At 37.5% G+C, this 14,324-nt stretch overlaps 1 protein-coding gene across 2 annotated transcripts in view; it reads right to left on the reverse strand.

The window, feature by feature from the left end:
- LOC107669674 (rho-related GTP-binding protein RhoA-D-like) overlaps positions 1-14,324 on the reverse strand; it is a 26,200-nt gene that overhangs the window by 6,826 nt on the left and 5,050 nt on the right. The window contains exon 1 of one of the 2 annotated variants that reach the window (XM_016462017.1): positions 9,150-9,213. The exons of the other annotated variant lie outside the window; for it this stretch is intronic. Within the exon in view, the coding sequence (XP_016317503.1) occupies position 9,150 (1 nt within the window). The 5' untranslated portion in view covers positions 9,151-9,213. Of the gene's footprint in view, positions 1-9,149; positions 9,214-14,324 lie in introns of those variants that run through there. 2 annotated transcript variants of the gene reach the window in all.

Here is a 14,324-nt window from a genome sequence, read left to right on the forward strand (position 1 = left end):
AAAAAAAAAAAAAAAAATCACAGGACATGTTCTGAGAGAGAGAAAAGAACCGAAACAGGTCAGTGCTATTCTTGAACGTACGTCCCTGGAGAAAGAAATGTGTTCTTGGTGACGGCAGCCTGGTTTCTTACATGCTCACACATTCATCTCTGCTGCCATTATCTCACAAGCCCTTCAAACACACCCAGTTCTGCCCACACTTTTTGAAACAGTTCAGACGAATTAAAAAATTTACAAAACGGACATATTAATTCACTGAAAATGAAATAAATCATAATTCATTTTTAAGTAGAAAAATGACACAATGCAATCTGTGATATGTCATACTGGGAATTTCCCCACAGTGCTTGCTCTGGGAATGCTGTCCCATCTCTGAGGGCACAATGAAGAAACATTTCCTCAACCTCTGGTGGCAGGATTAGAAGGAGCTCACTTCCTGTTCTGACAACTCCCTTCCTGCTCACACACAGGCTCCAAAAAACTATTATATCTTTTAAATTAAAAAGACTGCAGCCCTCATAAATCACACAGCTGCATCTGAGGGTAAAGTACTGTTAGACCAAAGCCATGTCTTTTTAATATTATTTTTATACTATCAAAGTATTTATTAATAATATTTTTTTTTTTTTTTCCAATTTCAGTTTTAGTAATTTTAGTACTTCAGCTTAAATGTACAGTTGAGGTGAAAAGTTTACATCCTCCTTTCAGAATCTGCAAAATGTTAATTTTACCAAAATAAGAGGGATCATACAAAATGCATGTTATTGTTTATTTAGTACTGACCTGAATAAAGTTTCACATAAAAGATGTTTACATATAGTCCACAAGAGAAAATAAGTTGAATTTATAAAAAGGACCCCGTTAAAAAGTAATTCTTTTGTCTTTTTTTTTTTTTTACACGTATCACAATAACTATCGTATCGTGAGATTTTGATATCGCTACATCCCTAAATCCCTACATCAACACATCAATCGTAATCAAAATGATTAGCTGAGTCAATCAATACAGGTAAGCAAGGATGTAGATCAGGGTTCCTCAAATCTTGCCCTGGAGGGCCAATGCGCTGCAGAGTTGAGCTCCAACCCTGATCAAACTCACCTACCTGTGATTTTCTAATGATCCTGAAGACATTGATTAACATGCTCAGGTGTGTTTGATTAGGGTTAGAGTGAAACTCTGCAGGAAAGTGGATCTTGTGGGCCAGATTTGAGGATCACTGATGTAGATTGTTTGCACAATAGATAGACATTGGATTATAATCTGACAGGTCAACTAGTCTTTCTGACAACCCAACGACTAGTCAATTATGAAAATATAATGTTATGCACAACCCTAACATCCAGAGAATCAAAGACTTGTTGAGTCAAGCACTGGACTGACTCACCAGGAGTTAATCAGAAGAAAATGAGAAAAAGTGTGTTTCATTATGATTGATAAGAATCTATAACAGCTCGATACAACCTGGATATGGAAAGTGAATGAGATTTAAATTGGATTCAGGAGGGGATTCAGTCCTTCTGCTTCAAAGATTTCCATAAGGGATCATGGGATAATTGAGTCCAGTCCATCACGACCGCTTTCTTCCCTCCAAACCCACCATAGAAATGACACACACTAAACAGGGCCCAGGAGAGCGTTTCAGGGGTGTGCAGTGGACGAGCAGACACTTTAAATGCTTTCAATTGACCTTGAGCCAAAGGAGCTGTGGACTGATGGGTCTGTAATACGGCTGGGCAGCATATTGAATATTCATGACAGATTTGCGACAATTTGGCTGGTGATATCAAATTAAGCAACACCGTGAACTTCTAATGTGCTTTTAATTTGGCCATTAAGCTTCCTAAAGACCATGTGTCAATAAACTAGTTTCTAGTTCCCTCTATATGAGTCACGGGAATGTGAACGTTGTTTTAAATGGAGGTGGTAAATTTGACTCAATCATTGTCAAAAATCAAAAATTATCAATCATTTCAGCGAGTCAGTTCAAACAAGGTGGTTAGGTGAGAAAGATTTTTTTGATGTTTTTAAAAGAATTATGTCATGCTCAACAAGGCTGCATTTATTTGATCAAAAAAGTAAAAAAAAACAGTAATATTGTCAAACATTGTAACAAAAAACTCTGAACACACCCACACACCCGTTCAAAACTTTAGTTTTACTTTTAGTCAGAAAGATTTTTTATGTTCTTGAAAGAAGCCTCTTCTCACCACGGCTGCATTTATTTGATCAAAAACTGTATTTATATTATCACAAAAAAATAGCTGTTTTCTATTTCAGTATGTATATAATAATACATTTTATTTATGGGCGCCTTACATGACACTCAAGGTCACCTTACATGCAAATAAAAAACATAAAACAGTTACAAGCAACAATAAAATTCAAACCCACTTCAAAGTCATTAGGAATAACATAAAATAATCAGCGGTATGCCTGCCTAAAAAGCTGCGTCCATGACATTCTAATTTATTGAGATGCACCTGTATATACACACACACGTATGTATGTATATACACTTAAAATAGATACACACACACACACACATTTATTTTTCTATATTTATTCCTGTGATGGCAAAGCTGAACTTCAGCAGTAATTACCTTAGTCTTTAGTGTCACATGATCTTTCAGAAATATTCTGATTATTCTAATATTCTGATTAGGTAAAAACTAAAATTTCCTATTATCAGTCATAAAACAATTTGTGCTGTTTAATATTTTTGTGGAAACCATGATGCATTTTTCCAGGCTTCTTTAATGAATATAAAGACTAAAAAAAATGAATATAAAAAAAACAAAAAAAAAACAGGATTTGTTTGAAATATACTGTAACAATGAAATATTTTGTGACCCGAAACTTTTAAATGGTAGTGGATATTATTTATATTTTTAACTTTTAATTTTAACTTTGTTATGCACAATACCAGCTGGATGGTTTAAAATTAAAGAAATAAATATGGCGAGAAAAAGATACATTGAGACAGTGGGCGATATGACCAAAAATGTATATCACGGTATTTTTCAAAATTATACCGGTTTTACGTAGGGCTGGACGATATAGCCAAAATTTATATCACGGTATATTTCTTCATTTCGGTCAATACGATATAATTCCAATATCGATATGAACACTTAAAAAAAAGCCTCATAAAAACTGCCAAGAACACCCACAACAGATGTCTGTACCTACAAACTTCTGAAAAATGAATTTTCCAAGTCTATGAAACCGCCTCCTATAAAACTATATAATATTTAAGAAAAAAACCAGCACAAATAAATTAATGTTCACCTTATATCAAACTATAGGCTGACATACAGTACCAGTCAAAAGTTTTCGAACAGTAAGATTTATGTTTTTTAAAGAATTCTCTTCTGCTCACCAAGCCTGAATTTATTTGATCCAAAATACAGCAAAAACAATAACATTTTGAAATATTTTTACTATTTAAAATAACTGTTTTCTATTTGAAAATATTATAAAATGTAATTTATTCCTGTGATTTCAAAGCTGAATTTTCAGCATCATTACTCCAGTCACACGATCCTTCAGAAATCATTCTAATATTCTGATTTGCTGCTCAAAAACATTCATTATGTTGAAAACAGCCGAGTAGAATTTTTTCAGGTTTCTTTGATGAAGAGAAAGTTCAGAAGAACAGCATTTATCTGAAATAGAAATCTTTTGTAACATTATAATCTTTTTGATCAATTTAAAGCATCCTTGCTAAATAAACGTATTATAAATAAAATAAAATTACAGCGCTAAATAATATTTCTATAATTTCTTTCCCAAAAAAAGTTATACTGACTCCAAGCTTTTAAATGGAATAGTGTATAATGTTATAAAAGCTTTTTATTTCAGATAAATGCTGATATTTGGATCTTTCTATTCATCAAAGAGTCCCGAAAAAATAATTTCTCAACTGTTTTAAATATTGATATTCAGCAAATTAGCATATTATAATGATTTCTGAAGATTTAAAATAACTGCTTTCAAAAAGAAAGCAGTTATTTTAAATAGTAAAAATAATTCAAAACTTTACTGTTTTGCTCTACTTTGGATCAAATAAATGCAGCCTGGGTGAGCAGAAGAGAATTCTTTAAAAAAAAAACAAAAAAAAAAAACCATTAAAAATCTTACAGTTCAAAAACTTTAAACTGGTAGTGCAAGCTGATTATTCTTATAGATTGAAAAAAAATGTGCTTCAGCCAGGATAAAGAATATGAAGTGTGCTCCGAGTTGCTGCAGAAAACAAAAGAAATTGAGCAACAACAAAAACATGTTGCTGGAGACGGACTTGTTATTGAAAATGCAAACTAATTCTGTGAATTCTGTGAGTGAATATTGTAGAAAAATTCCACATTTATAGTGACTTAACATGACCCATTAATACATGTTAACCATGTTAATCTAATTTATAATTGTGACATCGTCTGATAAAATCAACATGCATCTACACTAAAGAGCGGCTATGCGGTGGTTTTGGCTATATTACTTCTTCGACTCATGCAGCGCACTGCCTGTGTCTGAGTAACAAACTAAAAAAAAAAAAAAAAAAATTGCTAAAAGTGCATAATATTAACAGACGAACTATGCTCATATTTATAACTCCAAACAGTCAGCAAAGTGACAGGTGCTTGGAAACGCTGTTTTGTACTCATTTATTGACAAGTCTGCTGCGGTACGGCCAACTGAAAGTGATGCTTCTCTGCCGCTCACTGCACAGAACAGACGCCGAGAGAGATGACATTGCACTGGGAGAGCCAGACCTCGCGCTCGCGGGGCAGTACTGGCCAAATCTTCCAACTGAACGATGGCTAAAGTTTATTCAAAAAAAGTCGCTAGGGTTGTCAATATGTATATTCTATGGAAAAGGCCACTAAAAGGGTCTGAAAGTTGCTAAATCTAGTGCTAAAGTCACGCTCGTGTGTGGAGACGCGGGAGCGCCGAGCGGTGGATATTTGTGGATATTGTGGACTAGTTCTTCTGTGTCATCACGTTCTATTAGTTCTACAGCTTCAGTTTCGGAACTTTCACGCTTAGTAACACATACAGCTGTTCCCTCACCACAGTGCAACAGTGAAAAGAGACCCCTCTCAAACAGTGTCACGTTCCGAACGTTGTTTAAACAACATATATATACCGCCGTATTTAAAAAAATCATCATCATCATAAATCATAAAAAAAAAAAAAAACACCAGAATTCGGTATGAACCGATATACCGCCCAGCACTATTGACATCAAGAGATATATTGTAAAAAGTCTACGAGGGTGTGTGTGTGTGTCTCCTCCTGCTGTCATCTGTCAGTCTGCCTGTTCACTGAGGGGACACTAACGTTTGAACCGAGTAACTTTCGTTCTGTCTCTATCTTGCGCGCACAAAGACCTCAGACAGGTTGGGTACATGAGAAAAATGAAATGGTGCTGAGTGATGCCCGCTGGCCTGGTTCCTGTGAGTCCTTAGGAAGTAATGGGCGATGTGAGCACTGGTGAGTGTGTCTGGAGAATGATGTGAATATATGATGCCTGCAGTGGGAGCCGCAGCACTCAGAGCTCTGTGAAACGTGTCTGAGCCTCACGGGCAAGCTGGAAAATCACGCTGCAGCACTCGGCCTCTGCCTGAAGCTCAAACCAACTGCTTGCACAATGACCCTGTTTACTAGGGTTGAGCAAAATGACTTTTCGAAATCGAATAGTTTGGTAAGCAGTCTGACCTGGTCTGTTATGGTATGATATTTCCACTATACGATTATTGTGGCCTAAAGAATTCACGATATTGACATTATTGCTATTTCGATTGAAATTTTGAAAAAAATAAAATGCCATCAACCAAACTCATATTTAATTGACAGGTGCTTGGAAACGCTGTTTTGTACTCATTTATTGACAAGTCTGCTGCGGTACGGCCAACTGAAAGTGATGCTTCTCTGCCGCTCACTGCACAGAACAGACGCCGAGAGAGATGACATTGCACTGGGAGAGCCAGACCTCGCGCTCGCGGGGCAGTACTGGCCAAATCTTCCAACTGAACGATGGCTAAAGTTTATTCAAAAAAAGTCGCTAGGGTTGTCAATATGTATATTCTATGGAAAAGGCCACTAAAAGGGTCTGAAAGTTGCTAAATCTAGTGCTAAAGTCACGCTCGTGTGTGGAGACGCGGGAGCGCCGAGCGGTGGATATTTGTGGATATTGTGGACTAGTTCTTCTGTGTCATCACGTTCTATTAGTTCTACAGCTTCAGTTTCGGAACTTTCACGCTTAGTAACACATACAGCTGTTCCCTCACCACAGTGCAACAGTGAAAAGAGACCCCTCTCAAACAGTGTCACGTTCCGAACGTTGTTTAAACAACATATATATACCGCCGTATTTAAAAAAATCATCATCATCATAAATCATAAAAAAAAAAAAAAACACCAGAATTCGGTATGAACCGATATACCGCCCAGCACTATTGACATCAAGAGATATATTGTAAAAAGTCTACGAGGGTGTGTGTGTGTGTCTCCTCCTGCTGTCATCTGTCAGTCTGCCTGTTCACTGAGGGGACACTAACGTTTGAACCGAGTAACTTTCGTTCTGTCTCTATCTTGCGCGCACAAAGACCTCAGACAGGTTGGGTACATGAGAAAAATGAAATGGTGCTGAGTGATGCCCGCTGGCCTGGTTCCTGTGAGTCCTTAGGAAGTAATGGGCGATGTGAGCACTGGTGAGTGTGTCTGGAGAATGATGTGAATATATGATGCCTGCAGTGGGAGCCGCAGCACTCAGAGCTCTGTGAAACGTGTCTGAGCCTCACGGGCAAGCTGGAAAATCACGCTGCAGCACTCGGCCTCTGCCTGAAGCTCAAACCAACTGCTTGCACAATGACCCTGTTTACTAGGGTTGAGCAAAATGACTTTTCGAAATCGAATAGTTTGGTAAGCAGTCTGACCTGGTCTGTTATGGTATGATATTTCCACTATACGATTATTGTGGCCTAAAGAATTCACGATATTGACATTATTGCTATTTCGATTGAAATTTTGAAAAAAATAAAATGCCATCAACCAAACTCATATTTAATTTAGTTTATTTGGGGTTTTCTCTTTTTTTAAAACAATGAATCACACTCAAAATATGGCAGAGAGTTCGTAACTGTGACTGTAACAAAAGTGTCCAAACAGAACTTACAGCTAACTTTCACTTTCGCCTGTCATCTCCTCTGAAATGATTTTGTGTGGCATTGGTAGCTACACACTGCATCATTGCTGCCTTCATTTTTCCATTTTATAACAGGTGTTAACTAGCAATAATGTGCAATTCCACCAACTACTATGTTAAAATGTGCTAACCAGATACTGGTGCTGGATTATTAACAGTTGTCATGTGAGTAGCATTAACATTATATCAAGATTTCATTTTTTAAATATCATGATTATCGTTAATACCAGTATACTGGGACACAGTAAACTGGGCCCGTCACACAAAAGAATAACTAATGATAACTATATTAGCATCCACACCGACAGACAATAACATTGTTTATTATAAGCAAATGCTGCAGTTTTGTCATAACTACTGCTTTAAATGCTCCAGTTCTTTTAAAGTGGGGTGGATTCTGATTGACCGTCAATATTTATATCGTTCTTCAGCTGGAAAACATTGTTGCGAAATTGATTCCAGCGTTATCGTTCCTCTGTCATTATCATTCTTGTGGTGTGTGGACTTCTGTTCTCATAGAATTCAAATGATTATTAAAACTTAGTAACTGTAGTCTATACATATACTGTCACATATACCGTCCTGAATGAATGAGCCTTTAGGCTGGTTTTGGGTTTACCTGACCCTTATCAGATGAGTTAAGGATATATTTTTGCATTCAAAAACAGCTGGACAGAGTGCATCTGAACAGAATCCTTTATTTAAACATTATTGAAGGTACTATTGTTTCAAAAGCTTTGTTAAAAAAGCAACACTTCTAGCAAGCCATTCAAATAATAATAAATAAATAAATACACAAAAAATAAAAATCACGAGATAAGACTAAAGAGTGTTTTAGAACAGCACAAAACATTAAAAATAACTAGTAAGTCAAACAAGTCATAATCAACTATTATTGGACAACTAGTGTACCTGGTAATAACACGCGCCTCCGATACACTGTGATCAGAAATTGATGTTAAAGATGCACTACAGAGGTTTTTGCGAGTAAAAATGAATGTATTGAGCATCTAAAAAAACAAAACAAATAAATTAATAACAATGTTCAGAATTGTACTTTAATGTGCAACCTTAATACTACACAGCAAAATCCCCAGAGTTAAATCAACTCTGCTCAGAGTACGTTGTCTCAATCTACAGAGTGTTAAAGTAACACTGAAGCCGAGTTACCACTGTTGATGATTATGTGATAAAAGCCTGAACAGTAGTTGTTCATCTTCAACATTGTTAACAGCAGGTTTTCTTTACTAAAGCTCACTCATCAATTAATTAATTGTTTAATTATCCCATTAACTTTAACTCTGCTTCAGTGTTACATTAACACTCTGTAGATTGGGACAATATGTACTCTGAGCAGAGTTGATTTAACTCTGGGGATTTTGCTGTGTATATGTGAACAGGGTCAGACTCAAAATTAACTTTGATGTAACAACTGAACTGAACTGTTATTTTCTGCAGGAATCTCACTGATCTGTATGCATCTGAGGAAATTTCACTCAGTATGAACAGGTAAAGAAGATAAATCTCTCTCGCCAGGAAATCTAACAGGAACTTCAATATACTTAAACCCACTGGAGCACATTAGAAATATTTAATGGGCTATAAGTATTTATTTAATAATGTGAAGCTCTTCCATCAATTCACAGCTAATCTCACAATTAATGACCTGTAGAGATCATCAGGGGGTCCACTGAGTCTTTAAGACTGAGACACCTTTAAGACTGCGCCTCACACAAACACAGTGGAGCACACTTCTCCTTTTGCCAATGGATCACAGTTTAATATATAAAACACACACACACAAATTAAAATGCAGGCAAAGCTGAATTTAACCAGGAGGACTTTGGAAAACATCTGCTGATTTGTGTCCTCAATGTGAGGAGGTCAACCTCCACCAAAAACTCATTGACTCCACATTTCTTATCTTTGTCTTACTCCCCTTACTTTTTGATTGAACCACCAAAACACTTTCAGATAAGGAGCATCTCTTGCGGTGTTTTTCTAGTAGGTGGTGGTCTGAATCAGCAAACACAGCCACTGTCGATCTGGCAAAACAGCGTCATAGTTTTATAAGTAAAACATTGCCAATTAAGGTTGGTTATATAAACATTGCAGCAAGTGGCAAAATTTTGGCAAGTTCCATGGGAGAATATCTAATCATAATAATAAAAAAGGAGGATTCTTCTATTTGTATTGAGTGTGTAATTATTCTTTCGCTTCATAACCTAAAATGTGAATCACATCATCCTAAAGAAGCTTCTAGAGTCCTAAAAGTCTTATCAGTAACACCTGCATAAACACACAACTGTACACCCTTATGTGCCAATAGACTGAACACACAGCAAGACTAGATAATGTGTCTGGAACTGTTTGATAGGGACAGTTAAAACTTCTGTAACAATTTACTCACTTTCATGTTGTAACAAACCTGCAGATGTTTTTTTTTCTTCTTTTTTCTGAGGAACAAAGATGATGATATTTTGAAGAATGTCTTAGTCTTTTGGTCCATAAAATGAAAGTCAGTTCGGTTTTAGATTTCGTTGACTGCCGTTGTATGGGCAAAAATATAAAATCACGTTAAAATATCTTCTTTTGTGTTCTACAGAAGTCATACAGGTTTTGAACAACATGAGGGTTAGTAAAAATATTTTATTTTTTGCCTCAACTATCCCTTTCATTAAACAAAAACATTAGTAATAGCTCACAGTGACTTACAGAAGGTGTAAACACACAGATAGTCAAACACAAATAGCTCATCCCCTGTTGTTTTCACTGCTGGGTCTAATAATTAAAGATGCTTATCTTAGAGCACAAATTGACTAGTTTATTAATGCTGATCTAGGATCATTCTCAATTCTTTAATCCAACCTTGACTCGAAGATAAAAACAGATGAGAGCTGTCCTCAGGTTAGTGTATGAAGGCTGTTGGGTGTCTGGATTGTGTGGAATCTGCACTCATGCTGGGCAGGTTAAGAATGTTTCAGCTTAACCAGAGACCTTAAAGGCTGATTCATACTTCTGCGTCGGACCTACGCCGTAGGCTATGCGTCAGTATTCATTTATACTTCTGCGTCGTTGTCCGCGTCAACGTGCAGTACACATGCAAACCGCTAGTCAGCAGTGTCCACGGGCATGTTGCTGGTGTAACCGTGGTACTGTTGCGTTTGTTTAACATTTAACAGATAAATTACTCTCAAAATTATTATTTTTGTTGTTGTTATGATACTTCCTCATATCAAAGTAAGCCATCCATATAATAATATCCCCAAAAGTGTGGTTCTTCAGTGGTGTTTGTCAATGGTTGTGCTTTTAATGCATGTAATTTGCCTGGCAAACAACAATCTTGGAAGCTAAGAGTACGAAGTCTCCGTAGAATAAAAAGATAATGGAGATTAAACCCGATACATCCGCTACACAAAACGTTGTGAAGATAACACTGAACATTAAGGACAAAAATGGAGACAGAATTATTTTTTTCCCCCGATAACATCGCTGGTGTGGAAATGCTATGACGTTTCAAGAAACAATGAAAAATTTGCCGTTTGTCGTGTATGTTTTGCATGATGATATGATGAATGGATGGTTAATTTTTAAAGGGGTCATATGATGCGATTTCAAGAGAGAGTGCGAGAGAGAGCGAGAGAGAGAGAGCGAGCGAGCGAGCGAGCGAGAGCGAGAGCGAGAGCGAGAGCGAGAGCGAGAGCGAGAGAGAGAGAGAGAGAGAGAGAGAGAGACTACAGCCAATAAATCTGGGGCAGCTAAAGATCTGTTAAGGTTCCCAACAGTCCCTTCAGCCACCTGTTGATTTAGGCGAATAGTCTTTTGTGAGTTGTCACAGCGTGGAGGACAGAACAAAAACAGCTGTTTCCCCAGTATCAGCTGTACACAAAGCAGCGCTGAGCTCACAAACCCTGCTTTATCAGGCATATAACATGCAAGATGAAATGAAAATGACATTGAAAATTTTCTAAAGATAGTCTTCCTTCAGAAATACAGCGATATAAAAGACACCCGCACCTTGTTTTGATTTTTAAACGTGCAGTACATGCTCATGTTTATTCAACCAAGCCTTTTAGAAAATCAAATAAATAAATGTATGGGAAACATCCCACAGCACAACCACCTGAGCCCAACTTCAGTCTACTCATCACCTTAACTTTAACTGCGTTTGTAGCCGGCGCCATAGCCAGACTGATAAACAAACACAGACCGGAAGTTAACTTCAGGCCAGGCGCGTGCGCCCATTGAAACAGTCTATATAAAGCTTGAAGCATCAGAATCGGCATCGGTATCGGCCGATCACCATAACAAGTAATCGGTACTCCGTATCGGCTGCAAAAATCCTGATCGGAGCATCCCTACTGTTTAATAGTGGAATTCCTGGTGAAAAACTACATTACCCATAATTCTGCAAAGAAATTTCCACCAGTCATGCCAAAGAACTGCTCCCATGATGCACTGAGAATGACAATATCTCATCGCTATTAAACTATTTAAACATTGCAATAAATCTAAAATATGTTTCTATAATGACATCTTTAAATCGAGTGGGTTATATTTTTATCTTTTGTTTTTAATTGGTTTGTCATTTGCAATGCTTTTTAGGACTGTTAAATACACAGTCTTGTACCTTTTTCTTCTTGCTCAAATTTCAAATACTTCTTCGGTAGTTTGTAATGCTGTGATTCACCTTGGTTGTTTTAGTTCATGGCTTTAACTTTTAATCTGCCGCTAAATGTTCTACTTTGCAAAAACTGGAATGGTACGATTTCAGCCAGTTTAAGGTTTTCAAAGATTAACATTTAAAAGACAACAAATTAACAACAAATTATTTTAAAGTAAGACAAATTATTATTTGAAGTGCATGTCAGTCATCAGTAATCGCAATACATCCATACACAACAAAATCAACAACGACTCTACATTAGCCAAAACAAATCAATATTTAGTCTACCTTCAGCCACAACAATAAATAATTACTCCACAGCAGCCACAACAATCACTAATTACCCTGCACCCGTCACGGTGTTTAACACTGTGCTTTTTTTTTTCCTTATCACCTGTGTGAGATGTGATGTGACACAATATGTGTGTGTTTGTGTAGAAAGCCAGATGAGGTATTTTACAAACCACTTGCTGAAGCACAATCCTGATGACACTTGCTGCAGATTGTCAGATTGCTACAGCAACACTTTTATTACAGGATTCATTGACCCTGAGGCTGATAGCCAATCAACAGCAAACGCCAGACTCAAGCAACTGCCTCACACTTCTGTGGAGCAGCAGCGGATCCTTAGATCAGATTCTCCACACGACAGAACAGAGAAGAGCACAGAAGATTAAACTCTAATTTAAAGGCCTCGCTGATGTTTGGCTTCCTTATCACACTGAGAGAGGAAACACTTCCAGTGTATCACACGCATCAAGGTGGGAAATCAGAAACAAATACAGCACAACTTTAAATAAAGTTCTTCTGCTTAAGTTTAATAGAATAGATTAATATCAGACAGTTGTAATTAATGACTGCGCATTTCTAAGCGGAGAGTGTGTCTCTGATTTCAGCTTCCAAGGAAAGAAAGAAAGAAGAAAAGCCACAGCCTAGCAAAACAGAATGGACAGATTTCTCCAAACTAAAAGGACAGAAAAAGCAGAAGGGTCTGACCTACTTGAGGGGGGAGTTGGAGAGGAGAAAAAGAGGGTGTCCTAATTAAAGACCGTCCTCTCTTCCTCCTTTCCTCTACTCTTTTTTCCCTCTTTCTCACACGATCAGGTCGCCATCAGAGAGTAAATGGACTGTAGCCCAGAGGGCTAAGACTGACCTGAAAACAGCTTTCCATGGACAATCACTCAAAATCAGCTGCATTGCACACTTAGAACTGATCTTTAAGCAGTGAGAAAGTGAGTGAAAAGTAGCAGCTACTAGTTTGGACATGTCCGATTCTCTCCGTTTTTACAGTGAGTGGTCACAATTCTGAATACTCCTATTTTCAGCATAAAGAATCTGCTTTTCCAGCAGAATGACACATGGGAATTCAGCTGTACTAATCTGACCTTTGTGAGATCAAGGGTTTTTAACCTTATTCAGGTCAAGGACCACTTGGTGGTTAAAGAGACAGAGCAAGGAATCCAGAGAGGGACGGGATGAGAAAGAACCATGAGCTGGGATATGATCTCAGGAAATGTGCAACTTGCGCTACAACTTTTTATTTATATAGCTTGTATATTGCATTATATGTACACTACCTTTTAAAATGTTGGGGTTGGTAAAATAAATGTTTTTGATTTTATTAAAGGGGTGGTTGATTGCGATTTCACTTTTTTAACGTTAGTTAGTGTCTAATGTGGCTGTTTGAGCGTAAACAATATCTGCAAAGTTACGAAGTTGAAAGTTCAATGGAAACGGAGATATCGTCTTTTACAATTCTGGCAGTTTAATGCCTACAAAAACGGCTGGTAGGGACTTCAACGAGTTACTTCCTGGGTTCGTGACATCACAAACCCAGACAAACCCCGCCCTCGGGAACACGCAACGAAGGGGGCGAGGCCATGCTGCACTGCTTTAGAGAAGAGGAAGAGAAAACTAGCTGGTATAATTCAGAATTAATTGTTCCATCAATGATGGCAAGCCAGCCTGGACCAGATGCAGCAAAACAGGCCCAATCCATGATACTACCACCACCATGTTTCACAGATGGGATAAGGTTCTTATGATGGAATGCAGTATCTTTTAAAATTCTGGCAGTTTAATGCCTACAAAAATGACTGGTAGGGACTACAACAAGTTACTTCCTGGGTTCATGACGTCACAAACCCAGATAAACCCCGCCCTCGGGAAAAAGCAGCAAAGGGGGCGAGGCCATACTGCGCTGCTTTAGAAAAGAGGAAGAGAGAACTAGAGGTGCACGTAAAAATCTATTCATATGAGAATCGCGATTCTGTCTTCTAACGATTCTAATGGATTCACAAGTTTCAAAATCAGTGTTCTAAAGCAGTGGTTCTCAATACCGTTACCAGATAGACCAGAGGGGTGGAAATCCCCCCCATCCCCCCCGGCAAATCGCACCCTGTATGTATATATATATATATATATATATATATATCTTTAAAATATATATAATT

This window comes from Sinocyclocheilus anshuiensis, unplaced genomic scaffold (genome assembly GCF_001515605.1).
Source record: "Sinocyclocheilus anshuiensis isolate Anshui unplaced genomic scaffold, SAMN03320099.WGS_v1.1 scaffold80, whole genome shotgun sequence".
Classification (NCBI taxonomy): domain Eukaryota; kingdom Metazoa; phylum Chordata; class Actinopteri; order Cypriniformes; family Cyprinidae; genus Sinocyclocheilus; species Sinocyclocheilus anshuiensis.